The sequence below is a fragment of the Propithecus coquereli genome, unplaced genomic scaffold (assembly GCF_000956105.1).
Source record: "Propithecus coquereli isolate 6110/MARCELLA unplaced genomic scaffold, Pcoq_1.0 Scaffold2, whole genome shotgun sequence".
Lineage (NCBI taxonomy): Eukaryota > Metazoa > Chordata > Mammalia > Primates > Indriidae > Propithecus > Propithecus coquereli.
The window spans coordinates 8,156,048-8,181,865 of NW_012144966.1; the positions used below are offsets into that span (position 1 = coordinate 8,156,048).

Here is a 25,818-nt window from a genome sequence, read left to right on the forward strand (position 1 = left end):
ATTGTGAACATTAACCCAACTATCTTCCTTCTCCCCGCCCCCTCCCCCCCACTCCAGTTAAGGGTCCCTGCAGGTCTCAGCGGTACGTATGGAAATTTGAGGGCGTTTCTTAAGGCTTTTGGTCTTTGATCCAAAAGACAACCTTTCAAATTTGCCAGTCTTTTTTTCTTCTTATAATCATAAATAACAGAATTCCTTCCTTCACTTTATTTCCCCCCCTCAACCCCTAAAAAAACCCAAAATGTTTGCATTAGAGCGAGCATTGTCCCTCAAAGTGATGACTTGGGGAGGCTCTGCAGTAACTCTTGCTAGAATCCTTTAGAAATTGCCTCTTGCCTAGAATATTTTGGAAACGCTTGTGAAATTACACAGAGGCATCTTTGGATCAATCGAAGACTGTCATTTTTGTTAATTTTATAGCTGTATCTTTCGTTTTGTTTCTTTGGTGTATATAGTTTGAGTTCTGAGAAGTATTACCCAACTCTATCACTACCCAATTCACCAGGCTTACCTCCAATAACGTTTATTTATAAAAATTCACTCTCACAAAATAAAAACATTGACAAGATTCTAAAGGAGTTCAGAAACAATTTCTAAAAATTAGTTGAGTACCAAGCAGCATTTTAAAACATAAATGTAGAGCCAACTATAATGACTACTTTGCACTAACACTCATTTGACTGAATGTTTGTATAAATACACTTGTATGTTATTGTGTGCTGGAATTCCTCGTGTACCCATTAGCACATCTACCATCCCTGTCCCGCAGCAGTGTTACTTTGCAATTTCTTTTGTTCTTTTTATTTGTTCCTTTAGGGGATAGAGAGAATCTATCAAAGAGCTTTTCAGAGCCTGTTCATCAGAGGAGAATTAGCATGCAGAGGGTTAGAATGTCCTGGTGTAGGCTGCTCAAAATGGAAAGTGCTACTTAATGTGGATCCTCTCCAAGCATGGGTTCTTTCATGCCTGTTACTGCACTATTAGAATCCATTCATAATGCTTCTAGCACTCCATCCCACCTTAATACATTACATTTTTCAGTACTAAGTTATTTATAAAAGCTGTAGTGAACCAATACTGTTTGTCATTTGTGTTAAAACTTTTCATCTGGCAATGTCATAAATTATGCAGAAACCAACAACAAAGGCCATAAACTTAATATCAAATATAGTCTCTACCAGGTATAATGTCATATACTAAAATTTTGTCTGGAGCCAAAATTGATATTTAAAAGCTAGGAAGCGATTTATGCTGTGAATTTATTAACAGGAGACTAACTGCCAGTTGTAAACAGTATAATCTGTGTGTCTTAAAGGAGTGAAGATACTTAAATTGCCTCTTAAAATGATGGCTTTGCAAATAATACAGTAGATGACCAGCTATGTCTGAATACCAGTCACAAAAACTGCTAATATAAGTGGTCAACGCATGCAACTTTTTGAAGTGTTAAAAATGATACAGAGAAATATGTGATTAGTTAAAAAAAAAAAAAAAAGACTGTTGTGGGTTGATTAGAACTTCAATAGGAATAAAGTGGTTCAGGATGATACAGATAGGAATATTTAAAGATAGTATAACCTTCTAGATAATAGCTCTAATAATAATATTAGCCAACATTTATTGAGTCTTTTCTGTATGCTAAGTGTTTTAAAAACGTTATTTCATTTAATCTCCACAACCCCATGAGGTGAATACTATTATCCCTATTTCACTGTCCAAGGCTTAAAAAGTAGTTATTTGCCTGAAGTCATTTTGCCAAGTCTACTGGGAAATGGTAGATCTAGATTTAAGCTTTCTACATATACCTCTCATATTTAATTGTAGATTTCAAGTGTTTCTATTTCTTTTACTTAGGATATACATTTTATTTTCAGCAGAAACTATATCTTAAAAAGATTAGAATATAAGAAACAGAATCAGGGAACCAATAAAAGCTTGTTAACATTTGATTAAGATTATAATGTCATCAAAAAACCTTATATTGTCTTCTAAAATTATGAGTTCTCAATGAAATATTGGCTTTTTGCATATTATTATTACTATAGCAAAGCATGGGCAAGTGTAAATAAGCATCATGAAATTGTGGAATCTAAGAACAGACCAGAATCTACATAAACTGGCCATTTGGATCTCTGACAGTATTGATTAGGTTGGTAGAGTTTGAATGCATCTGATTCTTGAAATTGCGAAATTGCATGAGAGAGGAGAACCCAGAGAGTATGTCCTGAAAACCAGAGACAGAGAGAATTTCAAGAGGACATCTTAGCAACCTGCTGTCATAAAAGAAATTTAAGAAATTGGTACCCAAGAGTGTCAGATGCTTCTGAAAAATTAAAGAGGTTTGGAACTGAGAAAGGCCATTGAATGTAGTGATTTGGGAAGTGGTAACTTTGAGGGAAGAGTTTCACTATAGTTGAGGGATATAGAGGCCATAAATAGAATACTACACATAGAAGCAGTTTTAAATTGTTGTCTAGATATCATTTTTACAGGTAAAAAATCTGAGGTTCAGGAAGAGTAAATAATTTAAACTGGTCAGTAGCTCTGGAACAGTGATGATTTTGCCACCCAAGGGGCATTTGGCAATATCTGGAAACATTTTTGATTATCACTGCTGGGGAAGGGTATGCTAATGGCATCTACTAGGTAGAGACCAGGGATGTTGTAAAACATCTACAATACACAACAGGCCCCCTCTCCCACACATATCTCAAAGAATTATCATTCTTTGACATCTCAAAATGTCAGTAGTTCCAAGGTTGAGAAATCCCCATCTAGATTTTAGGTCTCAACTGGTGCTAAATCTAATCTACTTGCAAGGAAGTAGGAATTATGGATTTAAACTGCTCTTCAGAATTGAATAAGAATGGGTGTCAGCTTCAAGAGAGGATTTTTTTTGGAGTGTTTCTTTGAAGAGTAAAGTCTTAAGAATACTAAGTCAAGGGAAGAAGCCAGTCTAAAAAGTGAAAGACATTAAAGATAAAAGTTGGAGACAGAACAACTGAAGGGGCTTAGTCTGGAGATAGATGGAATCAGCCCTTAGGTAATAGGCAGCACTCTCTGGATTTTCTTATATCTGGTTAAATTGTCTTACTCCAAGTAGTAACAAAGAAAGGCTATATTCCTGATGTTAAGAATGATCAGAGTAAATATGTTTCTAAAATTAGAGAGTTTGACTAAAAAATTTGTCTTCTAAAACAAATAATTTAAGGGTCTAATGACATTATGAAATTGATGTACAGCATCTGCAACATACAAACACTGAAGAGAGTTACTACTCATACAGTGTGAGATGCATGGACTGCCCTAGATTCAATTGTAAGCTATTCCTCCTGCTATTTATATGACTTTGAGCATATAAATTTCTAAATTTCTTTCTAAATTTCTTAGTGCCTTTTGCTCATCTATAAAATTGGACTAATGAAGATATCCTCATGTAAAGCCATAGGACAGTGCAGCCCTGGCATTTAGTTAAAGTATTCAGTAAAGATCAGCTATTAAATAGAAAGTTCTGTGCGGTAACAGTTTGTATTAATAATCCAGTGATGGCTTTGCCTGCATAAAGTAAAGAGGTAGTTGAGATATTATACAACAAATAGTGCATGGGAGGGAGCAGTCATTTGATTACATGACCTTGAGCTCCTTAGTAAAAAGATATGGTTATTTGACTTACAGTGGAATCCTTAGGGAAAAAATTAGAAAGACTGGTTAAAATTATCTTTATTTACAATATCAAATTCTTATAATTACACATTTTTTGTATTCCCTAAGTAAGTACCTGATGTAATTTAGAAGAATATATGCCCAGCTTTCTCTTGTATGTAATGTATAGTTTTGAATGTTTTATTTAAGTGTGTAATAGTAACATGCATATATGAATTTGTACCTGATAAACTATCTTTGTCTCAGCAAACTTAGGCTATGTCCATAACAAAAATAATTAACATCACATTTATCCTTCCATCATCAGCTCTAATAATGGACTTTAAACAAAATTCTTCTGATATTGACTTTATTTGCTCTTAAGCTTCAGATGGGGGTTTTTTTGTGTTTTTTCTTTTCAGATCAACAGAAACATTTAAAAACGAAGATGATCTTGACAGACTTATTAATGAAATATTTGAAGAGCCCAACTTTGACAAAAAACCCTTTGTAAGTCAAATGTTATAAACGTGCAGTCATTCTTTCATTATTTCAAGATGTGTTTAGAATAGTCTTAAAACTTAAGGCACAAGTAGCTATCTGTAATCCTTTGAATTCTGAGAAATACAATTATTTAAAAGAAATTATTCCCCTTAAACTGTTGTGGAAGCAGTGAAATACTGTTCAGTATGTGTTTCCCTGTTCAATTCTCAGCAAGAATAAGAAATTAAAAAACTATTAATGTAAAAGTCAGATCAACTAGGTCACTTATGTTTATTTGTAGTCTCTAAGAACACCTTCCTAAAAGGTCAAAAACAAACAACTTTCCTTATATGAATGTGCTTAGCATCTCAGATGCAGTGCCATGGCTGTTATGTCATGAAGCAATGACTAAATTGTTAGTATTTTAATTTTTTTAATGTTTCTCTATTTTAACTTTATAAAAAAGTTCATAAAATAATACAACAGCCACCCATATGCTGAACATAACAGCCACCCGTACTAAACATATCTTAAAATTTTGCCATATTTGCTTCTCTGGACTTTTTTTTAAAGAAATACAAATTAGAAATATAGTTTCAGACCTCTCCAAACCCTGCTCTACTGCCTTCCTTCCCAAAAGTGACTACTTATCCTTCCCATCCATACTTTTATACTTTTATTACATATGTATATAACCATAAATAATTTTAACTGTGTGCAGTAGTCCATCGTATAACTGTACAACAGTTTGTCCATTTTCTTGATGATGCACATTTAGATCGTGCCCATTTGTTTATTATTACAAATAATGCATCATCAGATAGTTTTTCATGTCGTCTTTTACCCATGTGCAGGAGTTTCTTTAGGATGTATAAACCTAGAAGAGGAATTCCTAGGTTATAAGATGTGCTCATCTTCAACTTTTTTACCCATTGCCAAACTGTTTTCTACAGTGACTGTATCGTTTACATTTTTACACCAGCAGTGTATGTCAGTTTGGTGCATGTGAAACTTACTTGTCAGATTTAAAAGAAAGAGACCAAATAGAAGTCTAATTTACAAAGACAGCAAAGAAAAAACTCTAATACCAGAGCTTTTTATAAAAAAAGTAGGGAAGATTAAAGCAAAACAGTGGACTAAAAATCACTAGGTAATGGTGATCACTAGGTAATTTCTACAAATTCCCAGAGAGGTTTACATTCCTATGGTTTCCTCAAACGCCAAGTTCCTGCTTTTGTTCAATTGCAGCAGCTGATGGATGAAATTGTCATGCTGTTTCTTGCTACTTCTTTTCTGTACAGTTAATCCAAACATGGAACTCAGACCTTTTCTTAGATGTCCATCAAAAACACACTTATATACAGCATGTATATATATAGTAGACTTGGCTAAAATAGACACAATATAAAATTCCAAGTTAAAAAATATCTGGCCTAAAAAATCCTTTAATAATTTTTGCATCGCTGGTCTACTGCTTCATTGCTTAACTTTCTGCTTTCCATATTTTGTTTCCCTGGCCAGTTTGCCTTCTACCAGATAAAACGAAGCTTTCTCACTTTCTTATACAAAGAAATTTAGCCCTCTTTAGTTCATACTCTTAAAATCAAGCTTTGGTATCACTTTATGTATCTACCCGAACCCATCAAGGTGCTTAGCGAAAAAAAAAAAAAGAAAGTCATTTTATATATGTTAGTCGGATTTGCTGCAGTAACAACTCAAAAGCTTTATAGCTTCCAAAAGAACTCAAAATCTCTATACCTTCCAGAAAAACATCTCTATAGCTCTAGAACTTCGGTCCCCAACCCCTGGGCAAGGATATGGATAGGGGCCATTTATGTTTTTGTCAGCCAGACTAAAAATCAAATGACTTAAAGATCTTAATTTCTCTAAATTTAGCATTTTCAATTCATCTGAGGTTAACTAATAAGCTAATACCTAGTTGATTCATGTCAACACAACAGCAATAATAAATGCAATCATCCCTCAGTAGACATGAGGGATTGGTTGTAGGATCCCCGTGTATACCAAAATCTGAGAATAGTCAAGTCCCACATTCGGCCCTCCATATACGCAGGTTTCACATCCCTCAAAAACTGTATTTTTAATCTTTATTTCGTTGGGAAAAAAATCGAGACACAAGTGACCCAGACAGTTCAGACCCGTGTTGTTCAGGGTCACCTGTACACTGAAAACCGAATATATCATAAGTGCTGAATAGTAGTGCTAATTAGTAATGCTAATCAATAGTAGAAAAAAAAAACTACATGATGTTTTTGTTGCTCTTCATTAATCATCTAAGCAATTCATTAAGTACTATGTGTGTGTATCTGTATAGGAGGCACGGTCTCTCCTGTTGAAGGAGTTTTAGGAGAAGATAAATATTTACCTAGTTTGGCTTTAAAATACACTAATTTGAAATAAAAGTAGCTCTTACAATCATGACAAAATAAACTTTTATGCACTTCTCTATGTTTTCCTTTTTTAGTTATTTATTATACCCAGTTTTCCAGTCTTCAAGGGAGAAAGCAGATCTATGTAAAACACTTATTGGATGAGGAAGTGTCTATGAACAGATGCCCACATTGTCCTTAGAAGCTACATTATGCCCTGAAAGTACTGCTCTCCCACCCCACCCTCAGCCCTCCCATTCTGTTGCCTTTCTGAACTGCTCTTGGACCCATACAAGAAAGCCCAGGAACCAACAACAAACATTACAGTGTGCCAGCTTAGAGTCATAAATGTCAGTCTGGATGGTATATGGAACATACTCACCAAAATAAAAAAAAGAGACTCATATGTATTATTATTTTTCATACACATACCAAAAATTCTTCCAGTTCTGCTTAACATCAAATAAAAGAGTTAAGAGAAATAGTAAAATGAAATATTTTTGTGTCTAATAAATTTCCTTACTCACTAGGTAAAGTGAAGGCATGTCTGTGTATAGTTTAAATTGCCTTTTCTCCATCTCACTTCCTCTCCTTGGCGGTGGTCCTAGTATGTGGTTGGTTTATGTTGTTTGGTACCACATTACTGGTTAACACTTAATAAAAGCTTGCTAATGATCATGATGTTATGTAACCATATAGGAACTACTGTACGATTGTGACTAGGTAGCCCTGCATTTTCCTTGAACATCTATTGGTTGGAACTGTTCCATTTGATCAAAAGTAATATTTCTGAAGTTACACAGAAGTTTGGTTAGGTTAATTTTAATTCATATGAGTACCATTCATAGCCTTTAAAAATGAGTCTGAGGGTCTCTCCTCCTCAGTTGAATTTTTCTAGAATGAAGTTTTAAATAGCAGGTCCTTCATATTAAATCACTGAACTCTAGTATTAACCGAAGAGTTATAAAGTGACTCTAAATCTTAGCATGCTAATAATAGCAGTATATCAATTTCCTAGCCTAAAAGTTAGAGTAATTTGCAAATTCCTCAGAGAGTTCTACTTCCCTTTTGCCTTTAAAAGGTTTTGATCATTGTTTTTATTTCAGAAACTTAAAAATGATGCCACCAAAATTTTTATTTAAGTCATTTAGAAAATATTCTTCTTATAAAATAAAGAATATTAGTTTTCATGTTACAGTTGTCTAAGTTTCCATTGGCCTTTTATTGTTTTGTTTTTTTAACAGAAATTAAAATCTAAATCTTCAGGTAACACATCTGTCAAAGCTTCCATTCAAGGCTTTGGTAAAAGGTAAGTTGAGATTGCTTTGATGGATTATACACACTAGTGAGCAAATACTTTGAGCATAGTCTAGTAGATTTTGTTACCATTTAAACAGCAGTGACATTGAACAACAAAGCACTGGTTGGCCTTTAGGAGAAAGACCAATAGCAATTATCTTCAGTGTTCTTGTGATGTGACCCCTTAGTGTAAAGGAAATTAAATGGGAGATTATTGCTATTGTAAATAATTTTCTGCCATGTAAAAAAAATAGTGTGAACAGTTTCTCAAAATTAATGTTCTGTTATATTCTTGGGTGTTTACTTTGTCCCTTACATTATTTGGCAAACACATTTTTTTTGTGACTCATTTTAACTCCTTGAGTGTTCCTGAATGTACAGGTTATATCCAATAAAGCAGTTATCCTGGAATAAATATCTCTTCTTTGAAATAGTTGGCTGGCTATGGAAAATATACAGTTTGATTACAAGGGCATAGAGTCAACAATGCTAATTTTTTTTAACAAGGCCAAATTAACTTCTCGTAATTATTTTTTCTTGTAATTTAATTTTTCTCCATCTGTTGAACTCGTCTAGTTGCAGTCCAGTGTACCTTGGTGGGAGTGCTATTCAATGTGGGATCGGAACAAATACTTCATGGAGGTAGGATGTCAGAAATATACTTTTTTGTCAGGTTTTTCCAAATTAATGCCATATTAAAATGTAATTCTTATCTTCTTGGCATCAATCTGTTTTATAAGGAGAGATATTTTTATTAGCCAATCTAAGAACACTTTGTTGAAATGTTTATTATTCTTTGGAGATAACTACTGAAAGCTGTCATGTTGAGTATGTATTGTTTATTCTGTTGATGCCCTTTTCTAAGCCCCACTTGAAGTGCCTGGATCACTCCAGTCCCAGCTTGGTTTCCACAGGACACCAGGAGAGTGAACTAACTCAGGCAATGGAAGGCAGTAGGCAAGGCAGGCAAAGCAGTGTGGCCATTCAGATATGTGATGCCTTACCCACACTGCCTTGGCCAGTTAGCATGAGAAGCTACACATCTGCATTACCCCAAAAGTTCTGAAGCATAGTCACTTGGTTTTACATAGTTCATATTTCAAAAGCAGAAACTCTTCATTCTTTGTCTCTTCCCTGCCCGTTCCTACTTCTACTTTGATCACCAGTACCTCTTTCTAGGCTGTCTTATGGTCATGGTGCCCCCTATCCCAAGCCCATATTCTCCCGATACTCCTAGCACATTCCATCACCATTTTCGTAATGTGGGGAAACAGAGTGGCTTCAAGGAAATCTTTCTACTATTCTGCTACTTTTGGTTCTATTTTTGGCAGAGGCCTGCTTACCTAGATTACTTTATTATATTTTTGTCTAGTTATTTCTAAAACACTTTTTTTATTTTCTGTTAATTTTTTAAGGAAAAAAATCTGAGTTATATGATTGTATATTGACTACATTTCTGGAGGGATAAGTGTTATACAGTCACGCATTGCTAAACAATGGGGATATGTTCCAAGAAATGCATCATTAGGTGATTTTGTCATACGAACATTGTAAAGCATACTTACACATACCTAGGTGGTATAGCCTACTACACACCTAGGCTATATAGCCTATTGCTCCTAGGCTATAAAGCTGTACAGCACGTTGCTGTACTGAATACTGTAGGCAATTATAACACAATGGTAAATATTTGTATATCTAAACATACCTAAACATAAAAAGGCTACAGTATAAAAGATTTTTTAAAATAGTATACCTGTATAGGTCACTTACCATAAATGGAATTTACAAGACTGAGAGTTGCTCTGGGTGAGTGAGTGTGAAGGCCTAAAACATTACTGTACACTACTGTAGACTTTATAAACACAGCTCTTAGGCTACACTGCATTTATAAAAATTATATTTTTCTCCAATAATAAATTAACCTTAACTTACTGTAACTTTTTTATTTTATAATCTTTTTTTTAACTTTTTGGTTCTTTTGTAATGACACTTAGTTTAAAACACAAACACATTGTATAGCTGTACAAAAATATTGTCTTTCTTTATACCTTATTCTGTAAGCTTTTTTTCTATTTTTAAAATTTTTAATTTTTTTTACTTTTTAAATTTTTTTGTTAAAAACTAAGACATAAATGCACACATTAGCCTAGGCCTACGCAGGATCAGGATCATCAATATCATTGTCTTCCACCTCCACATCTTGTCCTGCTGGAAGGTCTTCAGGGGCAATAAAACACATGGAGCTGTCATCTCCTATGATAATAGTGCTGCCTTCTGGAATAGCTCCTGAAGGACCTGCCTAAGACTGTTTTATAGTTAACTTGGTTTTTTTTGTAAGGAGAAGGAGTACATTCTAAAATACCAGTAAAAAGTGCAGTACAGTAAATATGTAAACTAGTAACATAGTCATTTAATATTGTTATCAAGTCTTATGTACCATACATAACTGTATGTGCTATACTTTCATAAGACTGGCAGCACAGTAGATTTGTTTACACCAGCATCACGACAAACACATGTGTAATGCATTGCACTACGATATTATGACAGCTTGATGTCACTAGGTGATAGGAATTTTCCAGCTCCATTATAATTTTATGGGACCACTGTTATACAGTCCATTGTTGACTGAAACATCATTATACAGAGCATAACAGGATTGAATAATAGAAGGAGGAGCTAAAAAGACATTGTTGGAGGGTTGTAGTTGTGCTAGCCTCAACTACTTCAGTAGAATCAAAGTCAAATTGGGAGTCTGGGGATACTTTATATGGGAACACCAGGCTGTAAACTGGTTCATGTAGATCTACTGGGCTGCTGCCTGCTCTAAGTGCTATAAATAAGAATTAACAGCAGTTGAATCATTGTATGTTGAGGACTTCTGTGCAAAGAATTAGAGCCACAAACTGTCCTTAGAGAAGAACGTAGCGTTGTTGCTATCGATCTTGAATTACCTGTGTCAACTCAGTGGACATGTCTCAGTCTTTTTCAGAGCCACGCCATCTCTATTCCAGGCTTCTATCAAGTCACCTGTGACCTATAGCAACAGTTTCCCAGTTACCATCCTATTCCATTTTTCTAGTTTTATCCATGTATGGTATTCAAGATAATATCCCTAAAATATTATTTTGAGTGCCTCTTCCTGTTCAGAAGGAAAATGAGTTACCATTTATCTCGCATTAACTCTAAACTCACTATTTGCTTTACCAAATTGTTATCCTTGTTGTTCGTCTTCTCTCTTCAATTCCTTTACCTCCAGTTAAAGCCTGGGTCAGATACTCTACTTTCACTAGGACACTTCTTGTCAGTTTCTATTTTTCACTTATGTTTTTCTGTGTCTGAGTATTTTTACATTTATTCTCTGTGTGGAATGACATTCCTTTCTAATGCATGTCCCCTGGTGTCTTATCTTAATTCACATGCTATAAATTGATTTTCTCATTCTGTTTAAACTATTTTTTTTTTCTTTTCTTAAATTCATGGAATGCCCGCCATGTCCTAAGCCCTGGGCTAGTTTACAAAAAAAAAGGCAAAACACTGACCAGTGGAAGAACAAAGAAGCAAATGATTACACCTGTGTGAAGGGAAAGGGTTCTGATGACAGAATGCCCGAGTTCAGAGCCTCACTCTGCCCCTCACAAGTTCTGAAGCCTTGAGAAGAGGTGTTATCTTCTAAGGTTTCCTCACCCTTAAAAACTAAACATACTTCATGAAGATACTGTAAAGATTAAATTAACTAATACATGAAGGCTATGCCTATGGCGCAAAAGGCAGCTAGCTACAGCTATTTCTGGTTTGTAATTATGGGTGTCTTTCTCATGTATTAGTCCTGCTTACTCATTATGTTATATCTCAGGAGCAAGAATCCTATAGTCTGCTGCTACTTTTCCATTTTACCTCAGGAAGTACGCATCAGTGTTTATTTACAGGTGCTTTGTGATTTTTAAAATGGTCTTTAAAAAATCTGATTTACTTCTAAAGAGTAAATCTTTCATTAAGATTTTATTATATATAGTATATTTTTGTGTGTACTATGATTTAGTTCTCATGTAGAGGAGTCTTATTCCAGATGGACTTTCAGTATTCAAAAGAACAGCCTGTTTTTATAGCCTGAAGGTCCTAGGGTTGATCCATGAGGATGCCACAGTCTATCAAACCCCATTCCTACCTTCTATACAGCTATAAGAGGAGACACCAATTGCATATATATGCACAGGTAAATGTTTACATTTACAGATCTTTTATCAATTGCCCATTTCATGACACAGAATCTGAACCCACAGAAAGATAAATATGTACGTATTCATGTATATATACAACATTTTATGTGTAAAGTACTTTATACTGTCCAGAGCACTTTCTATATATACATATGGTTCACCTGCTCCACAGAAAAAAAAACCAAGATGCAGATAGAGCAAGAATTTTTAACTTCATATGATAAATGAAGAAATTGAGATACTTGTGTTAAATTCATCAAACACATATTAACCATCTGCTAGGTCCTAGCGATTAAGTGAGCAAATAGTGGACACTTCCTTGCCCTCAGTGAGCTTTTGGTCTAGGTGAGGAGATAAGATTTAAATGGATAATTCTACAAATTATTATTTAATTTCTATTTAGTATATGATATGAAGAAAAAGTACAGGATCCTGTAAGCATAGATAGTGGGCATCCTAACTGATATGAAGAAGGGTCAGGGAATGCTTCCCTAAGCATATAATATTTAATCAAATCACAATATGAAAAATGAGGAGGAATTAAGCAAAGAGAGGGGACCATTGGAGCCAGAAGGCACACCATGTTAGAAGGTTGCTGAGAAGGGAAGGAGCTAGGGATATTGGAGGAACAGAGAGCAGCTGGCTGGGCTAGAGCATAGTGAGTGGTGGGGGGGAAAGGCTTTTGACGGGGCTGGAGAGATCATTGAAAGACATTTGGTTTAGTATCCTGTAGTCCTTTGGAGGATTTTTAGAAAAAGTATGTCTTATATGCAATGGGTCAGATTTCAGTTCCTAAAAAAAGTTATTTTGGTGGCTGTGTAGAAAATGGCATGGAAGTTGCAAGACAGGAGAAGGGACACAGGGAGACTAGTCAACAGGCAGTAGTTACAGTAGTCCAGGAAAGAGATGATGGTTGCTGTGACCTGAGTGGTAGCAGTGACTACAGAGAAAGGAGAAATTTAAGATATTTAGAATATAGAATTGACAGAATTCAAGGATTAAATGGCTATGGGAGGTAAGAGAGAAAGTTACTAAGAATGACTTCTGGGTAATATGCCTTGCCAAGATCATATCAGTTATTACAAAGCAAGGACTCAAATGGGTAGCTCAATTCCTAATCCATTATGCTTTCTAGCATAATGGCTAGAAAGCCATGTGTAATAATACGTATAAGAGGAAAAATCTTAGCTCCTTTTGCTATTACAGCTGCTAGTATTTCCAAATTGTCCAAATATCAAGGCTCCTTAGTCCCAGTGTATAGATCTGATAGGATTTAATGGGGAACCACAGTGTCTGGGCAGAAGACTGCTGGTCTGTTTTAGGGGCATGCCTACCATAAACATCTTTAAAACAGTCCTAATTCTACTTATTAGCTAGACAAAAGGACAAAGCTATTGGTGACACCTTCATATGTATATTCCCTGTACATTTTAGAGGGAAAGACTTGACAATTTATCTTTCATTGGAGTCATGACTTTATATTAGCTGTGGTTTTACATATATAGTTATGGAAGAAAAATATATTTAAGTCCTGCAAATAAGCACTGATTTACATATCCAGGTCATAAAGGAAATTGAGTCTGTTTTGCCTATTTGTTTTCTTTGTTTGATTTTTGGATAAAGCTCTGGTTTGGGGGTAATGCTGAATGATTTTACAGTGTAATGATTTGTCTTTTACCCAGTTGGTGGAAAGGAGAAAGAATAGTAGTAGGAAGTGTCGTGGCATTAATAAGTGGTATAGATAAAACCAGGGTATTTTCAAGCCAATCGAATTTTACTCTCCTAATTATTTTTTAAACTACTTGCAAGACTGGATTATTCCATAGACTGGTACTAATTATGATCTAATAGAGTAAATCGTAGCAGCAGAATGATTTCTTAGCTGCAAGTTAGTTTTATGTTTCTCAAAGGACAGTGTTTGTAGGAAAATGTGGTAGTGTGAATAGATTTGAATAAACTACTAAATTTTAAATTAAATTAAAAAGCTGTATTTAACATTATGGTTGAGGTTTTACACATACAAAATGTCAGGAAATTTAAATTATAGTTCCCACAACAGCAGTAATTCAGCCAAATTGCACATATGTATTAAGGCATTAAAGTTAACACTCTGTGCAATCATGTAATAAACTACATATGCATAAGAAAGAAAGTTATGGTAGCCTTGGGAACCTTCGTTTTGCATTTCCTGACTTGTACATTCAATATCTGAGTTCAAATATGTACAAATGTAATTTTGTTGAATTTCCATAGGTACAAATGCATCTTCATAAATTGCTAGCAGTTCAAAAGAAAGTGTGGAATTATTTATGAAAGTTGTATAGATTTTAAATGTTTGGTTATTGTTATGATTAATAATATTTTTAGAAATGTGAAACATTCGTTCTAAAACTTTAAAGCCAAAAAGTATTTGCAATTCTGAGGTTAATTTATCTGAATTTTGAAGGGAAGTAAGTGAAAAAAATCTAATTATAGGTTTGTTTTATCTTATTTTTTATCACAGAAGTATTATATATTTATTGAAAAAAATAAAAAATTGAAAAAAACGTATAAAGAAAAAGATAGTAATCTCCCTCCCTCCCCTTCATTCCCACCACTCCTGAGGCAATCGGTATTAGCTGCATAGTGTATAAACCTTCTGTGTTTTGCTCCATGTTCTTACAAATGTATATAGGATTTTTTTGGGGGGCGGGGGTTGCTTTTACAAAAATAGGATCATGTTACTATACACCTTGCTTTGGATATCCCTCCAGGTCAGTAAATAAATCTAATTCTCTTTATCAACTGCCTAATATTCCTTAGTATAAATGTACTGCATGTTATTTGGGCTTTTTCCTTTTTGATAGATATTCAGGTGGTATCTCATTTTTTGCTACTTCAACAACACTGTAGTAAAAATTCTTGAGGTATGTGCCCATATACTGGTGCTTTTATTTATATGTAATAGGTTTCCCCAAAATGGGGTTGTTAGTACAATGGCTAGGTATAATTTTAACTTAAAAATAACACCAAGATTTTTCTGAAAAAGTTATAGCAATTCACGTATCCACTAGAAATGTATGAGTGCTAATTTTTGCTAACTTAATTCATTAAAAAATACCTCATGGTTGCTTTACATTTCAATTATTTATAAAATATTTTACTTTTTAACACATACTATGTGCCAGTATTAACTCATTATGTCCTCATAATAATTCTGTGATGTGTAAGTACTTTTATTATCTCCATTTTACAGATAGGAAACTGAGTCACAAAAATGTCTTATTTGTTTTTTTATTTCAATAGATTTCATGGGTACAAGTGATTTTGTTTTGTTTGTTTTGTTTTTTATATAGATGAATCATATAGTGGTGAAGTCAGGGCTTTTAGTGTACCCATTATCAGAATAGTATATATTATACCCAATAGGTAACTTTTGATCCTTCACCCCTCCTCCCAACTTCCCCCTTTCTGAGTCTCCAAAGTCCATTTTACCACTCTGTATGACTATGTATACACATCATTAGCCCCCATTTATAAGTGAGTACATGTAGTATTTGTTATTCCTTTCTGAGATACTTCACTTAAGATAATACTTCCAATTCCATCCATGTTGCTGCAAAAGACATTATTTCATTCTTCTTTATGGCTCAGTTGTATTCCATGGTGCGTGTATGTGTGTGTGTGTGTGTGTGTGTGTGTGTATGTGTATACATACCACATTTTCTTTATCAACTTATCAGGTGATCAGCACTTAGGTTGATTCCTTATCTTCACAATTGTGAATTGTGCTGTGGTAAACATAAAAGTGCATGTGTCTTTTTGATATAATGACTTCTTTTCCTTTGGATAGATATCCAGTAGTGAGATTGCCAGATCAAATGGTAGGTCTGTTTTTAGTTCTTTCAGAAGTCTTAGCTGGTCCAAAGGTAGTGAGTTATGTCACTTGATTGTTCACAGTCAGTTACAGATTGACCTCCTTGTTCTCGCCTTTCTCCTCTTCTCACTACTGCACTGGACTAGTCTAAAAAAAATAAAAAGAAGTCTCCATACTGTTTTCCATAGAGGTTGTACTAATTTCCATTCCCACCAACAGTGTATAAGTGTTCCCTTTTCACCACATCTGTGCCAATAGCTATTGTTTTTTGACTTTTTAATAATGGTCATTCTAACAGGGGTAAGGTGGTACCTCAATGTGGTTTTAATTTGTATTTCCCTGATGATTAGTGATGTTGAACATTGTTTCATATGTTGGCTTTTGTATATCTTCTTTTAAAAAATGTCTGTTCATATCTTTTGCCCACTTTTTAATGGAGTTATTTGGTTTTTTGTCTTTTTTTGGGTTTTTTTTGCTGATTTTTTTTAGTTCCTTGTAGATTCTGAAAATGTTAGTCCTTCATTGGATATGTAGTTTGTGAATGTTTTCTCCCATTCTGTAGATTGCTGTGTACTCTGTTGATTATTTCTTTTGCTGTGTGGAAACTTTTTAGCTTAATTAAGTCCCATTTATTTATTTTTATTTTTGTTGTGTTTGCTTTTGGAGTCTTAGTCATAAATTCTTTACCTAGGCCAATGTCCAGAAGAGTTTTTCCTAAGTTGTCTTCTAGAATTTTTATGGTGTCAGGTCTTACATTTAAATCTTTAATTCATCTTAAGTTAATTTTTGTATATAGTAAGAGATAGGGATGCAAATTTCATTCTTCTGCATGTGGCTCTTCAATTTTGCCAGCACCATTTATTGACTAGGGTGTCCTTTCCCCATTGTATGTTTTTATCAGCTTTGTTGAAGATAAGTTGGTTGTAGGTATATGGTTTTATTTTGGGGTTCTCTATTCTGTTCCATTGATCTATGTGTCTACTTCTATACCAGTACAATGCTGTTTTGGTTACTATAGCCTTACAGTATAATTTGAAGTCAGGTAGTGTGATGCCTCCAGATTTGTTTTTTTTGCTTAGGATTGCTTTGACTATTCTGGCTCTTTTTTTATTTCTATGAAATTTAGGATTTTTTTTTCTAATTCTGTGAAAAATGACATCATCAGTATTTTGATGGGAATTGCATTGAATCTATAAATCACTTTGGGCAGTATGGACATTTTAACAATATTGATTCTTCCAATTTGTAGCATAGAATGTTTTTCCATTTGTTTGTGTCTTCTACAATTTCTTTCATCAGTCTTTTGTAGTTCCCCATATAGAGATCTTTCAACTCCTTGGTTAAGTATATTCCTAGGTATTTTATTTTTTTTGCACTGTTATAAATGGTATTGAGTTCTTGATTTGATTCTCAGCTTGGCTGTTACAGAAATGCTACTGATTTGTATACATTAATTTTGTAACTTGAAACTTTACTGAATTTATTTATCAATTCTAGGAGTCTCTTGAAGGTGTCTTTAGGGTGTTCTGTAAGATCAAATCATCAGCAAACAGGGATAGTTTAACCTCCTCTTTTCCAATTTGAGTGCCCTTTATTTCTTTCTCTTGCCTGATTGCTCTGTCTAGGACTTCTTGTACTGTGTTGAGTAGAAGTGATAAAAGAGGGCATCCTTGCTTTGTTCAACTTTACCCCATCCAGGATGACGTGGGCTGTGGGTTTCTCATATATGTCTTTTATTATTTTGAAGTATGTTCCTCCTATGCCTAGTTTGTTAAGGGTTTTTAACATGAAGGAATGTTGGATTTTATCAGATGCTTTTTCTGCATCTATTGAGATGATCATATGTTTTTTGTTTTTCATTCTATTTATATACTGAATCACATTTATACCTTGTATCATCCTTTCATCCCTGGAATGAAACCCACTTGATCATGGTAAATTATTTTTTGGATTGGGTTTGCTAGTATTTTGTTGAGGATTTTTGCATCTATGTTCATGAAGATACTGGTCTGTAGTTTTCTTTTTTTGTCGTATTATTTCCTGGCTACTAACGAATATTAGGTGATACTGACTTCTTAAGGTCACCCTGCAAATCTTTCGAAGGAGGATCCCCTCCTTTGCGATATTATAGAACAGTCACAAAGAAGTTAAGTTATGTGGCAGCAGTTACACAGCCAGTCCATAGTGGAATCAGCATTTGAACCTAGGCAATCTGTCCAGAGTCCATGATCTTTGCTGTTATTCTTTGCTGCCTGTGTTAGTGAGACTGAATATTATTTTTATGTTTTGTTTTTTCTTTGTCATTAGTAACCACTTTTTGTACAGAGTAAGTATTTGTGTGTTGAAAATGTTTTCTGCCGCTCTGTTGCTGATCTTTACTCTTTTTTTGTTACCTTAAAAACTCTTATTTCCTTTTAATTTTTAGATGATCAAATGTATATGTTCATTCTTATTTTTAAACATTTCAAACAATAGAGAGGAAGTTTCTTTTTTTAAAGTAAATCAGAATTATTATACAATTATTATATGTTTGTATAAATTATTATACAAACAATACAAATTGTTTGCAGCAGCAACTCATAATTCTTTTTAAACTTGCTGTATCATTTTACTCCTAAAGTTGCTATGTAGTATATACATAATTGTGTTTTGAGAATTGCTTGTAATTTCAATCCCTCAGATGGTCACTAAATACCTATTATGTGCTAAGTATCATTCTGGCAGTTCTGTCCACTCTCTCTAGCATTATCAAGAGTTTTGCTCTTCACTGCATCTTTGCCATCAATACACAAGCATGTTCTTTTTCCTCCCTTCTTAAAAATGACCTTCTCTTAACCCCACTTCCTTTTCCAGCTACCACTTCAATTAAAGAAACTACTCTGGTATACCTTCTCAGTGAAGCCTATACAGACCACCCTATTTAAAATTGGAATCCATCCCATCCCAGTACTAACAATTTTCTTTACCCTACTCATTATTTCATTCAAAGCAATTTTAACCTCTTACATACTGTATAATTTAGTTATTGTGAGTATTGTTTCTTTTCTCACTAGAATCTAAGCTCCATGAAGAAGGAATCTCACTAGCATATAGTAGGATCTCAGTAAATATTTTTTAAGTGAGTGAATGAAAGCACTATGCCAAGTATTGAGGAAACAGAAACAAATAAGATCTTGTGCCAGCAATTAAGCAGTTTATGGGAGAGACAGATGGATTTCAATATAATGTGGCACATTCTTTGATAGAGGTTTCCCTAAAAATTTCAGTAGGAAGGGAAACATTTAAAGAAGTTAGCTTGGCTGGGCACTGTGGCTCACACCTGTAATCCTAGCACTCTGGGAGGCTGAGGCGGGAGGATTGCTTGAGATCAGGAGTTCAAGACCAGCCTGAGCAAGAGTGAGAGCCCATCTCTAATGAAAATAGAAAAATTACCGAGGTGTGGTGGTGCACACCTGTAGTCCCAGCTGCTTTGGAGATGGTTTGAGCCCAGGAGTTTGAGCTTGCAGTGAGCTATGATGATAACACTGCACTCTAGCCAGGGCAACAGAGAGAGAGAGACTCTGTCTCAAAAAATAAAATAAAATAAAGCTTAAATTAAGATCTCCCTCAGCCATAATTTGAAAACCATTTTAAAAGATCTACCAATCCATTTTATTTTATATCAGTATAGTATACATATATGTATACATGTATCAGCATACAAGATCTTAGTAAAAGAAGTAGGTTTGTGCAAAAATCTAACCTGAAAGTTTAGATAGGTAAACAATACTTTAGTATAAATAAACATTTGTAATCAACCAGGGATGGGGAACCTGGGGCCTTGGGGCCACATGTGGCCTGGATACTTGAGTGTGGCCTTTTGACTGAATCCAAATTTTACAGAACAAATCCTTTTAATAAAGGCATTTATTCTGTGACATTTGGATTCGATCAAGGGACCACACTTGGGGATCTGGAGGGCTACATGTGGCCTTGAGGCCACAGGTTCCCTACCCCTATGTGGTGTATACTATGAATAAATCAACATATCTTCATATTTAAACATACCAATAATTTTTAATATACAGTTCTTTTTCTCTGAACAGAGCGTGTGACCATCTGCGTTGTATAGCCTGTGATTTCTTGGTAGTAAGCTACAATGACTACATGTGGGACAAATCATGCGATTATCTGTTTTTCAGGTATGTTGCTAAATAACTTTACTGGTGTGAAAAATGTACCACATACTTTATATTTCTTATTTTGCTATATTGTCTCTTGGTGGACTTGGCCAGATCATGTGATCTCCACCTCTCTAATACAGCCATAACTCCACATAATGACATTTCAGTCAACAGACTGCATTATGACAGTGGTCCCATAAGATTATAATGGAGCTGAAAAGTTCCTGTTACCTAGTGATGTTGTAGCCATTGTAATGTTGGAGTGCAGCACATTACTCATCTGTCTGTGGTGATGCTAGTATAAACAGTTACATGCCATACAGGTTTGTAGCCTGGGATCAATAGACGACACCATATGGCCTGGGTATATAGTAGGCTATACCTACCATCCAGGTTTATATAAGTGTACTCTATGATGTTCACACAACTAAATTGCCTAAAACAGGGTTCTCAGAAAGTATGCCATTGTTAAGTGACGTATGACTGTATTTCTATCATCCATTTCCTGCTTTCTGTCTGCCATCAGTCTGGATAAGGACGTGTTACTTGTGGACAAGAATAGAGAAGTAGCCTCCTCACTGATTTTTCTGCCTACAGTCTCTTTCAGACCATCCTTCCCTTGCTCAGAATTAAAGCATAGCTCTGAGTATACCATTCTCCTCCTGCCTGGCACCCTTCTGTTTACAGAATAATGTCCAAATCCCTTAGCATGGCATTCAAGACCCCCCGTGATCCAGTTGCTGTCCATCTATCATCCAGCTTTGTCTTCCCGCAATGTATGTTGCACTTTTGCAAGATTTTAGCTATATCAGAGTACTCAGTGCTCAATCCCTCTAACCTTCTGCAAGCTGTCCACCTCCTGGGACAACTTCCCACCATTTATCTACCTAAACTCTACCTGTCCTTCAGAGTACAGTTTATCACACATCCTCCATGATTCCCTCACCACTCTCTCACCTTGGGAGTAATCTCTTCCCTTCCTGTGTGTACATAGCACTTCATACCTGTTACATAATACAATATAAAATTAAAGATCTTAGGTTCATGTATGGCTGGTGTCTAACTCATATATTTATAATTCGTACATTCTTACACACTTACAGAATAGCTAATATTTTTAAGCTGTTACAAGTTATAAAAATGTATTTGAACTATACATTCATATTTTCAAATAAACATGAGCTAAAAATTAATAAAGTGCATGTATCATGCATTTTTGACCCCCCAAACCTGTGCCTAAATAAAGACTATTTTCAGATACAAGTAATCAAAATATATTACAGCACACTTCAATAGCATAAAGAAAAGGGTAAGAGACTTTTTTTCACACCTCTTCTGGCAGACATTCTCGGGGAAATCCATAGGAATCTCCCCTAAATTAATAGCTTTTAAACTTTTTCACATCAAGAACTACTTTGAAAATCTTATGAAAACTTTGAATCCTCTTCACACACATAAACATACAATCTAAATATATAAATACATGGGAAAATTACAATTTGAGAGGTTTCACAGTTCCCAACCCAAATAAAACCTAGTGTATTCCCAAAATTCTAGGTCAGGAACCCTTACTCTTAGATTTAGCTCACTTTTTACTACTCTGGTTGGAAAGTTAGCTTTTAGTTTCAGGTTCATTTTGCCTTTTCTGACTTTTCTAAACCCTCTGCTATTTACTGTCTACTAGTTAATCTAATAAGTGGTTAATAATCCCCATATGTCACCAAGATGAACCATGAATTTTTATAAAACTAGTATAGGATAATAAAATGCATATAACATCAAAACATTGGTGACCACAGGCATGAATTAACCTTATGGGTGACTTAGTTGATAGTCGAGGAACTTGCAGTGTCTCAGAGTCATCAAGAATATCAGTTAGCTTACTCTAGATCTGTGGCAGCCTGGTTTTTAAAAAAATACATACTTTTATTTCAACAGTGACAACTAGAATATTTGTTATACTCTTAAATGTAAACAAGTAGTCATTGTTTAAATCAGTAGGAAATACTATCTCAGTCCTCAAGATGCTTTGGAATATGTTTGGGAGATAAGAGAATGGAACAACTAAAGAGTAAGACTTGTCTGTACCATCAGGATATAAACCACTGATATGTTGTTTATTTTGTATGGCTTACTAGTATTTCTTTATCCAGCAGACATTATTCAGTACCTAGTCTACGGCATCCTAGAGATGACAATGTCATCCTAGAGATGACAATGCCCAGTTTTGCGAGGAAGAGACATCATGGGATAACGTCGTATAGTAAACATGATAGTAGAGCTAGGTTAAAAAAAAGAGGGGCATCAGAGGGCAAGGTGGATATACTCCACCCTGAGACATCAGGGGAGGCCTCTTACAGTCTTTTAGAATAATCAGGAGTTTGTCTAGCAAACAGGATGGACACTGGTATTCTTTTAGGAGGTATTTTTAAAGACACAGAGGGATGAAACCACGTGACATATTTGGGGAGTTACAGGTAGTTTGAACTGTGTAAAGCGTTGGATACAAGCGTGAGAGATGGCAAGAGGTGCAGTAGTAGAGATCAGAAAGAGCCAGGGAAGCAATACTGAGGAATTTGTATTTAATTCTTTACGCAGTAAATAACACTTGCAGGTTTTTAATCAGGAGAAAGAGATGAACAGATCACTGATCACTGTATGGGAACCAGGCCAGTTGAGAATCATGGGGATTAATGAAGGGATGTTGCTAATCCAGTGGAAAGAAAATGGAGATCTGAATTATGGCAGGGAGGAGGGTGGAGAGAGTAGATGTATTTGAGAGATATTTGAGAAGTAGTCTTGGCTGTGGAAGGTTAGAAACAAATATCATCTAGGATACATCCTAGATTTCTGTCTTGGTTTACATAGGTGGACAGTGATACTGTCCATTGATGAGAGAATGTACGAACCAATTTGAAAGAAGAGGCTATATGTTCATTTATGGGAGCTGTTGAAACTGTGGCTCTGGAGCTCAGGTAGGAAATGTAATATATAAAGTGGAAGTTGAAGCCATGAGATTGGATGGTATACCCAAGAAGGCAACTTGGATGACTGTCAGTCAATGTACAGTTAAGGGATCGTTTTGTCAACATAGAAGACGCCTTGTTGTTTTTATATATATATAATGAATACCCTTCTATATTTTCTTTCATGTTCTTACAAACTTATAACCATGTATACAGGAATTTTTTCTTCAGTCGCAGAGGAGGTCCTCATCTTCCTATCCAAGGCTCACTTTCCGTCAGTGCTCCGGGCCCCATTGCCTCCAGGACCTTGCTACTCAAATAACCTGTTCCCTCCCATGTCTACCACCCCCCTTGATAAACAGAATTTATTGATAAAGAGAATTAAATTAGGTTTATTCACTGACCTAGAGGGATATCCAAAGCAAAATGCACAGTAGCATATATAGCATAATCCTATTTTTGTAAAACAAATCAGAAAAAATTCCTGTATAGGTGGTTTTAAGTTTATAAGAACATGGAACAAAATGTAGAAGATTATATATTATACTATATACTATATATAAAAACATCAAACCATGTCCTGTCTTGACAAAATGATCCTTTAACTCTGCATTCACTTAGAGTCTTCCAAGTTGCCTTCCTGACACTTAGGGAAAGCTAGCTAGGAAATGGAAGGCTTTTCACATCTGGTGGCCTAATGTTGAGAATGAGGGTGTGATCTGCTGAAAGTAAGGAAGTGAAGGATAGATGAAACACTTGAGGAGGATGGGAAATAATCACTGAGGGAAGCCAAAAGTGGGCAGTGACCAAAGGCAAGTGAAAAGATTTGCAGAGTACTATTGATTGTCCTGCAGAACATAGGGAGCTGTTTATTTTTAGCAGTGTTGATCTGCACACTTGTTACGCAGTGAAATGCCGTGCAGTTTGTTTTATTGTCCTATTTTACAGATGCGAGACAGAAGCGTATCTTAGCTTTGTCAAGTTTTAGAACTTTCTAAAAGAAACGTAAATTAATTGACCACACTGCCACATTAAATTTTCTGTTAAATCATGTGCTTTGTTTAAGGGAAAATAATAGAATGATTTTTTTCCTAAGCTTTTAAGATATGTGCTTCTTAAAAAGCATTTAAAATGTAGTAATTATATCCCTGGCTTTTCATTATTTCTATTCCTAAAATCTCTAATTAAGGATTTAGTCAAGTATCAAATGTTAAGTTCTTAAAGCTTATTGCAGATTGAATAAAGGACGTTTTCCTTCAACAACTTAGTTTTGGTGATTTTTTTTCCTGTTAAAACTTAGACTATTCAGTTCTTCTCCTAGCTAAGTCATTTAGCTAGTCAGAGACTCAGTTTTCTGAAATCAGGCAGTTGGCCTGGAAAATCTCTCAGGTTTTGTTAGGTACTACCCTTCTAAATTGTACCTGAATTTTGTATTATACAATACACTACTGAATGTGGTGCCCATTGACCACCAGGGGGCACTTTGGAACCTGCCTTCTATTGCAGTGATACCAACAAGAAATGGTTAGCACTGTATCTCTTTTTTTAGTATTTATACTGTATTTCATCATTTCCCTTTGTATTTTTTTATCATTTCATTTTTAATTTTTTCATTTTTTGCCACTGAATGTTTATATAAACACAGTACATGGATTATCATGAAAATCATAATTGATTTTATTAATTAAACTTAAATTAATTTCTATAATCTTTTTTTATAATAGCATTAAATCCAATGGTTATCATTTTTATGGTGGTCCTACTCATTGATTTAATTATTTAACATTAACAATTATTTCAAGATATTTATTTTGTTGCTGATAATGTAACTAAGCAGATCATTGAAACAAATGAAAGATACAGTCTGAGTTCAACATATAGAAATAACAGGTACTTTGTTAATGAAAATTTTCTATAATTAATTAATCATAAGCCTGTTATGTTTATGGCTCTTATATTCTTTCCACTTGCCTTATTGCAGGCTTTTAAAATATGGTAGAGGTGAGTATCTGAGGTAGATGAACCACCATCCTTTCCACCCTGTTCTCATATTATGTCATCTCTGACAGGACAAATCAATAACTCTTCAGCCCTTTAGGTTATTGTGTTCTATAACCATTTTAATAAACAAGCCTATAGAAGTAACATGAAAAGTACTGATTATCAAAGAAATACCATCAGAAAGAGAACACTGAAGCATATATTCTGTTGTTAGTATGAGGGGATAAAGATTGTTTAGAGTTCATATATTGTAAAGATAAGAAAGCAATTACTTTTTTAGGGAGAGTCATTGAGCACTGAACAAATCCACTATGCTAAAACCTTCCTGTTTTACTAATAGGAACAACATGCCAGAATTCCACAAATTAAAAGCAAAGTTGGTAAAGAAGAAAGGAACCCGGGCATACGCCTGCCAGTGTAGCTGGAGAACTATTGAAGAACTGACTGACCTTCAGACAGATCATCAGCTTCGTTGGGTTTGTGGTAAACATTGAGAATACAGATTTCACATTCGGACAAATGCATGAATGAGAGCAGTCTCCATTAATGTCATGTTTAAGCAAAGGTTATGTAGCAATATCATGCCCTTTGGAAAAAGACAGTGAATTTTATTTAATATAACTATACAAATTTTTGAAGACCAAATGGACTTGGGAAGATAATGTGTATAATACTTTGTAATTATTCCTTTTTGATACATAGACATTTCACTTAGTAAGTAAAGTGAAAAGTATCCACATTCTTTGCTACTCTATGTCCTGTTAAATGGAAGTTTAATTATAGAATTTTATACAA

The 25,818-nt window shown here is 34.7% G+C and overlaps 1 protein-coding gene across 1 annotated transcript in view; it reads left to right on the top strand.

The window, feature by feature from the left end:
• LOC105809758 (chromosome unknown open reading frame, human C8orf37) overlaps positions 1-25,608 on the top strand; it is a 26,380-nt gene extending 772 nt beyond the window's left edge. Inside the window, exons 2-6 of the mRNA XM_012643601.1 lie at positions 4,065-4,152; positions 7,760-7,824; positions 8,391-8,456; positions 19,979-20,074; positions 25,364-25,608. Coding sequence (XP_012499055.1) covers positions 4,065-4,152; positions 7,760-7,824; positions 8,391-8,456; positions 19,979-20,074; positions 25,364-25,517 — 469 coding nt within the window. The 3' untranslated portion in view covers positions 25,518-25,608. The remainder of the gene's footprint in view (positions 1-4,064; positions 4,153-7,759; positions 7,825-8,390; positions 8,457-19,978; positions 20,075-25,363) is intronic.
• Positions 25,609-25,818: the final 210 nt, after the last annotated feature.